We start from the raw sequence: 10,316 nt of genomic DNA on the forward strand, positions 1-10,316 counted from the left end.
TTTGTAGCTTCAATTATAATAAAGGTTTATTATAACATTTTGTGATCATTTTCGAGCTCCAGAAGTTTCTTTACTGTCACTTTACTATCACTCGTAAGTACGAGCCAGAATTTAGAAATATGATATATTTATTCTAGATACTGAAGAGTATCGAAATCGACTTCCCTAGTTTTGCTTCGCATAAGTATACAGAAGTGAGGGATTCAGTTTGGAAAATTTAGTCATTTCGGAGTAATTTCGTCAAAATCATGGGGGGGGGGGGAAGCTGGAGTCAATTTTCCCAAATCAATTGAAAATGACCAAGTGAAAAGAAAAATAAATAAGCCCTGTAGTACCATAAACGCAAAGGTATACAAAAAACTTATTTGTTTCTGTGGCTGCTTTAATTATGTACACCTATCTTAGTTTCAATAACATTTTTGAAGACATTAAATTTCAGCTGAGTGGAGACAAACTGGGGTCCGGGGGGAACTTGCTCACCCCTGCCCAATAACAAATTACGCCCCTGGTGGCAAACTCACTATAAACAGATCTATAATCTTTTTCTCATAGTCTGGTAGGTTCAAGTTCGTTTGTTTTATGCACAAAGCACTTTTTGATTTTTGGGTTTCGATATAAGACGTTCCACCAGCAATGCCCTATAATTTTTACAGCAGGTAATATAGCTCATAATATTTTGGTCAAATGTTATGACGAATAGCATAGAACTTGAATTGTGTGGAAAGGGCGTTGGTCTTAAGCAACCAAAATATATAAATACCTTAACACACTGAATTTTTGTATCAGTTTTTAACTTGCAATTTGAAAAATTAGTGATCAAGCTACAACCTTAATATAAATATGAAGGTAAGAGAATGTGTACTTACTAACATTTAGTGGTTTGGGAACCCACAAGGAGAGGGGAAGACTTTGTACTAATCCCCCTTCCCCTCCAAGATGAGCGAAAATATAAAAGCGTGGAAATTTTAGATTATTTCTATACATGTAATGCTTTTCTGTCTGTGAAAACAAAAATTGTAAAAGTTTTGTCAACATAAGGCAATTTTCTCCTGCTTCCATCTATTGAAAAGTTTTATGAATAATTATAAAGTTAAAGTATAACTAAGTAAAGAGCAAAAGTTAAGTAAAAATGAAGAAAATGAAAAAAATCGAGTAATAGACAAAATTAAGAACAAAATATAAAGCTAAGAAATAAAAGAGAAAAGTAAGACAGTATGAAAGAATAATTAAAGACTATATTCTCAGCAGTATTCACCAATACAAAATGATTAATTTTTGTAGATATCTCCTAAAATGCTTAATAGTCTGTATTATAGATTACAGAAAATTCACATTAATTAATTATTAATATAAAAATCTACATTGATATTAATTTTTTAGCTGAGTTGGTATAAAGAAGAAACAAAAAGTAGGTTTATAAATGCAGCAATCAAACAATCTAATTTCCATATGTATTATATTTTTCTACTGAAATTCTGATGGTATGCCATTCAAACCTTCCTGGCGCAAGGCCATTCATGAGCTACAGCGCTCGAGGTAAATATATCAGAAACGGCTTTGTGTTCTGTTGGCCTTAGATGGCTTTGTGGTGAGACGAGGAGTAGTAGTAGCAGTAGCATCGAGTTTTGGTGATCAGGCTACAAAGACTTTATACTAATTAGACAGATTTCATTTTATTCACAAACTTATATATCTCTTTTTGCAATTTAGGTTTATTTTAAAGATCTAAATATGACTTTACAGTGTTTGAATTTCAGCAACGCTTATTTCGTAATCGCAATGCGATTTTCGTATTGAAGTACGAAAATGTTATAGTTCCACAGTGAAGGCACAAATGTATGTTCGTAGGGGATCAATCGTTTTTTTTTTTCATTTGCATTTTTTGACCAAGATGGCTTGTAAAACATAGAATTCTTACTTCTTTAAAAGACGAGCTTCGGTGATGCAAAACTCAAATTTTTTTGGGAAAAATGAGATTGAAAGCTTTGCAGGATCTGACAACAGAGCATCACCGCAATTGGTGAGAGTCAGTTATAAGGTAGCTTAAAGTGAATCAAAGGTGACTTAGAAGCATAAAAATAGCTTGTCTTTGGAATGTACTTTTACATTTTTTTATTTAACAACTTTTGAATTAACTTTAAATTTCTTCTATCAAAATCTACCAAAATATTTATCATATTAATATTGACGTAGCAGAGATAATGTTAAATTTTTTCTATTCTAAAATTTTTGTTTTTATTTGTTTTTTACAGTATACTAAAGTATTATATCACAAGCTACTAATCTCAGGGAAATCAACTTATATTTGATATCTGATAAAGCATTATATCCATGTCAATGCCTAAAAGTGGCAAATTCCGAAAAGAAATTCAAATCTGAGATTTTCTTCATACTTAAATTGAGGTTTAAGTTAAGCAATTACTATTTTAATAATAATAATAAAAACAAAATCAATTTATTTTCTGCAACAAAATAACAACAGAGTAGAAACGGAAATAAAAAAGAGAGAAACATTAAAAATGCAAATTCCTGGCAGTATGAAGAAATTCAATTGTTAAATCAAGTACTTAAAATGTCCAAATTCCACATACCACCCAATAATATATTCCACTTCAGTGCATAACATCCTTATCTCTCAGACCAGTGGTGGATCCAAAGGGAGGCGCTGTGGCGCCCCCTAGTATTGTGTAAAGTGGTGTATTTTACTTAATTAACACAAGTTTGCGTTAATTTAACTTGTTCCTAACGCAAATTTATCGGATCAACCTATTTTGCGCCCCCTGCCCCTAAAACAATCCTGCATCCGCCACTGTCTCAGACTTTTGTCCTGAATAGGAGTTTTTGGAGCTAAATTAAGGACGAATAAATTATTTTATTATTTTTTTTTTAAACCATTTTTCATTTTCAGGCTTTTATCATAGCTACTTTTATTGCCTTGTCTGTTGCTGACCCTCAGTATCCTAAACCAACAGGCTATTCTGGTTATAAGCCCGATTACACGCCATCATACAAAACTGATGTGAGTTTCCAGTTATTTTTACTTTTAGTATAGTTTTTGTTTATGTTAATAGCCTAAATGACAGTAATAATAAAGAGGAGGGACAGGAAAGAAATTAAAACGTAAAGCAAAAAATGATAGAAAGCGGGCAGCCACTCTGGATCTAAGAATAAAAAAAAGAGGCGGAAATGAAAGAACACATTACAGAGATGTAAAACTCAATAATATGAAGAGATGCAATACAAAAATGGTGGTTTGCTGTTTTCTTTGCTTTCATTTCCTTTTTTTCTTAAAAGGAAACGAAAAAAAAACAAGCAAAAATAAAACAGGTAAAGAAACAAAGAAACAAAACAAAGTCAGCATAAAATATTTAAGGCAAGGCCGTTTTGCTTTGTTTTCTTTTGTCGAATCTTAATAAAATTAAATAAAAAAAACAAGTTTTTTAAACCGAAAGTAAGGAGCGACATTAAAACTTAAAACGAACAGAAATTATTCCGTATTATTCGAATAGAGATTATTCCGTATAGAGCGAAATTATTCGCTCTTTACGCTAAAATTTTTTATTGTTTAACAAAAATAGAGTTGTGAGAAAGTTAAACTTTAGCGTAAAGAGTGAGGAGTTGAGGAGGGGACAGCCTCTGTCATATACGGAATAATTTCTGTTCGTTTTAAGTTTTAATGTTGCTCCTTACTTTCAGCTTAAAAAACTTGTTTTTTTTAATTTCATTTCTGATCGTTTTTTAGTTAATGCAGCTTTTATTTTGGCTCACCGTCATTGAATAAGAAAACAAAATTTGCATAAAAATTTTACTTTTATTTTGCTAAATGGCTGTCTCTAAATTTGGTTCTGACGTAATTTACAAATTAACTTACGTAACGAACTTCTATATTCGTATACTTTTCTTCTGGCAAAAAATACAAAGTTGCAGATTTTTGCAGATATGAGCTTGAAACCTATGTAACAGGGTTTTCTGATACGCTGAATCTGACGGTATGATTTTCATTAAAAGTCTTTCACTTGTAGGGGATGTTTCCCCCCTCTTTAAAAAATCAGGTAAATTTTCTCAGGCTCGTAGCCTTTGATGAGTAATACTAAACTTAATAAAATTTATATATTTATAATTAGCATTATAAGCCCATTCTTTTGATACATTTATTGACATCAAAATTCTGTTTTTAAAAGTTTCGGTTACTATTGAGCCGTATCGCTTGTTTTTTTTTATTGTTTTTTTTAATACGTAAATGTTATTACCTATATGAGGGGATTCTCCCCTTAGTCAATACCACTCTCTGTACGTTAAAAGTTAGAATTTTGTTTAATTCACAAACCCCTGAATAACAAAGACCGTTTAATTAGAATAGATAGCTGTTTTGAAAGACCTAAAAAAAAAACTGTAGCGTAAAGAGTGAGGTAATGACTTGGGGGCGAACCCCCTCATATACGTAATAATTTTTGTTTGTTTTAAGTTCTAATGTTGCTTCTTACTTTCAGTTGAAAAAAACTTGTTTTTTTAAATTTAATTTCTGATCATTTTTTAAATAATGCTTGGAAACCCGGTGCCCCCTCCACAGAAATATCCCTTACCCCAAACAAACATCCTCCACGGAAAGATTCTCCCGAGTAAGCCCCTCCTTCAGCCCCCCCACCAGAAAAAAATCCTTCCTGAAAATGTCTGTATACTTCCCAATAACCAATACAATATGTAAGCAATGGGCAAAGTTCACAACTTGCAGCCCTTCCCCTGGGAAATGTGGGGAATTAAGTAATCCTAAAAGACATATTTATTAGATTTTGACTATGCTGAACAAAATAGCTATCTCAAAATTTTAATTGGGTGACTTTGAGAAAAAATTAGCGTCAGAGGGGGCCTAGTTGACCTCCATTTTTTGGGTCAATTAAAAATGGCACTAGAACTTTTAATTTCCGTTCCAATGAGTCCTCCTACGATATTCTAGGACCACTGGGTCAATACGATTACCCCTGGGGAAAAAAAATAAACACGCATCCGTGACCTTTTTTCTGGCAAAAAAATGGAAAATTCCACATTTTTGTAGATAAGAGCAGGAAACCTCCACAGTAGGGTTCTCTGATACGTTGAATTTGATGGTGTGATTTTCATTAAGGTTCTATAACTTTTAAGGGGTCTTTTCCCCTTTTTTCAAAAATAAGCCAAATTTTCTCTGGCGCGTAACTTTTGATGGGTAAGATTAAACTTGATTAAACTTATATATTTGAAATCACAATAAAAATTTGATTCTTTTGACGCATCTATTGGTATCAAAATTCCGTTTTTTAGACTTTCGGTTACCATTGAGCCGGGTAGCAACTTACCTATAGTTCGTTACCACGAACTGTTTGGTCATCGATCATCGATTTCTAACCAACAAAAATCTTTAAGAAGAAAAGGCTTTGAAGAAAGATAAAAAGAAAAAAAAACAACACAAAAACAGAACAGAAAACAGAAAAAAACGGATACAAAAACGAAACAAAACATAAAATGGGAAAAACAACAAAAGTTGAACTATCTCTTCTCTAATCTTAACTCCCTTAAACTATCTATTGGGTGTTGTTTTATGTTTCAGCGTTAAAGGAAAAATTTATATTTATTTTTATTTTGAAAGTATAAGAAAAATCTATCCTCTACGAAGAACATTCGTTTGGAGGAGTCAAGAGGGCAAATGCCTACGTACAAAACTATAAGATTATAATACTAAATATCCAACACAAGGTATTACATAAGAAGTGCCTCTGATATTTATGGCCTTTACCCTGCCCATAGGAACAATTTAGAACTTAAGATTTACCCCTCCCCTACGCTAAAAATAAATTGGAATGGCAGTTCTTCAGCTGGTTAACTTCTTGTTAATTTTCCACTTTGATTATAGTTCTTCTGATTTTACATTTGTTTGTTTTAGTATGCCCCAGCTCCCTATGACTTTGCTTGGGCAGTGAAGGACGACTACACATACAATGACTACAACCACCAAGAAAATTCAGATGGTAATGGTTACGTAAAAGGCAGCTACCAGACTCTACTTCCAGATGGCCGTGTTCAGACCGTTACCTATACTGCTGATGATTACACCGGATATGTCGCTGATGTTCAGTATTCCGGTGAAGCTAAATATGACTACAAGCCAGCATACAAAACCTCTTACCCAGCACCAGCATACAAAACACCAGCATACCCAGCCCCTGCTTACAAAGCACCAGCATACCCTGCACCTGCATATCCCTCTCCCGCCTACAAGGCCCCAGCCTACAGGCCAAAATATTAAGAGATCTCCCTTATATAGAATGTGATGAATATATTTTTGCATTAGTATGGATAATAAAATTTATAAGAACACATTTGATGTTTTAACTATTTTGTTGTTTTTTGGAGCAACACTTCTTGTTTCGTGTTTCCATAGTTCAGCTGAATGTGCTTTAGAAGCAGTGAGAGCTGGAAATTGAGATATTTTGATGATATTAGAATTGTCAAAGAGCTACAAAACCTCCTCTAAAATCTGGAAAACCTTATAGTTTCTTTTCCAGAAAATATTGGGTTTATTTTTTCTGACTGGCTATACAGAATAATCAAGAATCTGCATTTTAATGGTCCTCTCTCTTTCTTCTAGGACCATTGGTTTGATAAAATCACCCGTTTTTTTTTTTTCGAGAAAAAAAAAACACAAACAAATCAACACGTATCCGTGATCTTTCTTCAGGCAATAAACACAAAATTCCACATTTCTACAGATGAGAAATGGATTTCTTCTTAGGGTTTTGATACGCTAAATTGATACAATGATAGTTGGATTTTCATTAAGAGTCCTTGGCATTTGGGGCTGTTTTCCCACTTTTTTTTAAAATCACACAGATTTTCTAAGGGTTGTAACTTTTGATGGGTAATATTAAACTTTAGGAATTTTGTATATTTTGAATATAAAATTCGTGGTAACAAGCTGTAAGTAAGCAGTGACTCGGTTCAATTGTAGACAAAACTTTAAAAATCAAAATTTTGAAATCAATAAATACATCAAAAGAATTGGCTTTTTATGCGGATTTCAAATAAATACGACTCATTAAGTTTATTTTCACTCATCAAAAGTAAAGAGCCTAAGGAAAATTGTCTTATTTTCAAAATGGACGAAGACACCAACAAAAAGCCAAAGAAACACATCCAATCTTAATTAAAATTGCACCATCAAATTCAGCATATTTGAGAACCTTACTGTACTCATTTTAAGCTCCCATTAGTAAAAATGTTGAATTTTTCATTATTTACCAGAATATAGAACCTTTTTTGCCAGAAGAAATACAAGGACTGCTTACATAGAATAAGAAGTTTTTTTTCATTATTAGAAAACTTCAGCATAAAGAACAAGGTATTGAGGAGGGGGACAACCCCCTTTTATATGGAATGATTTCTGTTCGTTTTGAATTTTAATATTTCTCCTTACTTTTATTTGAAAAATCTTGTTTTTGATTTAAACACCATAAAAAGCAAATTCTTTTGATTTATAAATTATTATCAAAATACCTCATCTAGAGCTTCAGTTGCTACTGGACCTAGTCACTCCTTACTTACTCCTTAAGAACTGTTTGATAAATGCCAAATAATACAGGAAAAGTATTACGGTGGTGCAGTCACTGGAATAAAAATTACCCCTTCGAACCCAGTTAGATATACCATGAATTAAAACCGTTTTTTCTATACCTCATTTAGAGACTCGGTTACTACTTCACCTAGTCATTCCTTACTTACTCCTTAAGAACTGTTTGGTATATGCCAAATAATACGGGAATAGTATTACGGTGGTACAGTCACTGGAATAAAAACATTACCCCTTGGAACCCAGTTAGATATACCTTGCATTAAAACCGTTTTTTCTATACCTCATTTAGAGACTCGGTTGTTACTTGACCTAGTCACTCCTTACTTACTCCTTAAGAAGTGTTTGATAAATGCCAAATAATACGGGAAAAGTAATACGATGGTGCAGTCACTGGAATAAAAACATTACCCCTTGGAACTCAGTTAGATATACCATGCATTAAAACCGTTATTTCTATACATCTTTTAGAAACTCGGTTGCTACTTGACCTAGTCACTCCTTACTTACTCTTTAAGAACTGTTTGATAAATGCCAAATAACACGGGAAAAGTATTACGGTGATGCAGTCACTGGAATAAAAACACTACCCCTTGGAACTCAGTTAGATATACCATGCATTAAAACCGTTTTTTCTATACCTCATTTTGAGACTCGGATGCTACTTGACCTAGTCACTCCTTACTTACTCTTTAAGAACTGTTTGATAAACGCCAAATAACACGGGAAAAGTATTACGGTGATGCAGTCACTGGAATAAAAACATTACCCTTTGGAACTCAGTTAGATATACCATGCATTAAAACCGTTTATTCTATACCTTATTTAGAGACTCTGATGCTACTTGACCTAGTCACTCATTACTTACTCTTTAAGAACTGTTTGATAAATGCAAAATAACACGGGAAAAGTATTACGGAGATGCAGTCACTGGAATAAAAACATTACCCTTTGGAACTCAGTTAGATATACCATGCATTAAAACCGTTTATTCTATACCTCATTTAGAGACTCGGATGCTACTTGACCTAGTCACTCCTTACTTACTCTTTAAAAACTGTTTGATAAATACCAAATAATACGGGAAAGTATTACGCTCGTGCAGTCACTGGAATAAAAACATTACCCTTTGGAACTCAGTTAGATATACCATGCATTAAAACCGTTTATTCTATACCTCATTTAGAGACTCGGATGCTACTTGACCTAGTCACTCCTTACTTACTCCTTAAGTACTGTTCGATAAATACCAAATAATGCGAGAAAAGTATTACGGTGGTGCAGTCACTGGAATAAAAACATTACCATTGGAACCCAGTTAGATATACCATGAATTAAAACCGTTTTTTCTATACCTTATTTAGAGACTCGGTTGCTACTTCACCTAGTCATTCCTTACTTACTCCTTAAGAAATGTTTGTTATATGCCAAATAATACGGGAATAGTAGTACGGTGGTGCAGTCACTGGAATAAAAACATTACCCCTTGGAACCCAGTTAGATATACCTTGCATTAAAACCGTTTTTTCTATACCTCAATTGGAGACTCGGTTGCTACTTGACCTAGTCACTCCTTACTTACTCCTTAAGAACTGTTTGATAAATGCCAAATAATACGGGAAAAGTAATACGGTGGTGCAGTCACTGGAATAAAAACATTACCCCTTGGAACTCATATAGATATACCATGCATTAAAACCGTTATTTCTATATATCTTTTAGAAACTCGGATGCTACTTGACCTAGTCACTCCTTACTTACTCTTTAAAAACTGTTTGATAAACGCCAAATAACACGGGAAAAGTATTACGGTGTTGCAGTCACTGGAATAAAAACACTACCCCTTGGAACTCAGTTAGATATACCATGCATTAAAACCGTTTATTCTATACCTCTTTTAGAGACTCGGATGCTACTTGACCTAGTCACTCATTACTTACTCTTTAAGAACTGTTTGATAAATGCCAAATAACACGGGAAAAGTATTACGGTGATGCAGTCACTGGAATAAAAACATTACCCCTTGGAACTCAGTTAGATATACCATGCATTAAAACCGTTTTTTCTATACCTTATTTAGAGACTCGGTTGCTACTTGACCTAGTCACTCCTTACTTACTCTTTAAGAACTGTTTGATAAATGCCAAATAACACGGGAAAAGTATTACGGTGATGCAGTCACTGGAATAAAAACATTACCCTTTGGAACTCAGTTAGATATACCATGCATTAAAACCGTTTATTCTATACCTCATTTAGAGACTCGGATGCTACTTGACCTAGTCACTCCTTACTTACTCTTTAATAACTGTTTGATAAATGCCAAATAACACGGGAAAAGTATTACGGTGATGCAGTCACTGGAATAAAAACATTACCCCTTGGAACTCAGTTAGACATACCATGCATTAAAACCGTTTTTTGTATACCTCATTTAGAGACTCGGTTGTTACTTGACCTAGTCACTCCTTACTTACTCCTTAAGAAGTGTTTGATAAATGCCAAATAATACGGGAAAAGTACTACGATGGTGCAGTCACTGGAATAAAAACATTACCCCTTGGAACTCAGTTAGATATACCATGCATTAAAACCGTTATTTCTATACCTCATTTGGAAACTCGGTTGCTACTTGACCTAGTCACTCCTTACTTACTCTTTAAGAACTGTTTGATAAATGCCAAATAACACGGGAAAAGTTTTACGGTGATGCAGTCAC

The 10,316-nt window shown here is 33.6% G+C and overlaps 1 protein-coding gene across 1 annotated transcript; it reads left to right on the forward strand.

Moving 5' to 3' along the window:
* The first annotated feature begins 783 nt into the window (after positions 1-783).
* Positions 784-6,350, forward strand: LOC148941910 (cuticle protein 19-like). Its single transcript, XM_089103412.1, has 3 exons — positions 784-846; positions 2,909-3,019; positions 5,915-6,350. The coding sequence occupies exons 1-3, from the start codon at positions 841-843 to the stop codon at positions 6,275-6,277; spliced, it is 480 nt and encodes a 159-aa protein (XP_088959538.1). The 5' UTR covers positions 784-840; the 3' UTR covers positions 6,278-6,350.
* The last annotated feature ends 3,966 nt before the right edge of the window (positions 6,351-10,316 follow it).

Source organism: Artemia sp. Qi Xiang Cuo, chromosome 17 (assembly GCF_049724085.1).
Source record: "Artemia sp. Qi Xiang Cuo chromosome 17, ASM4972408v1, whole genome shotgun sequence".
Taxonomy (NCBI): Eukaryota; Metazoa; Arthropoda; class Branchiopoda; order Anostraca; family Artemiidae; genus Artemia; species Artemia sp. Qi Xiang Cuo.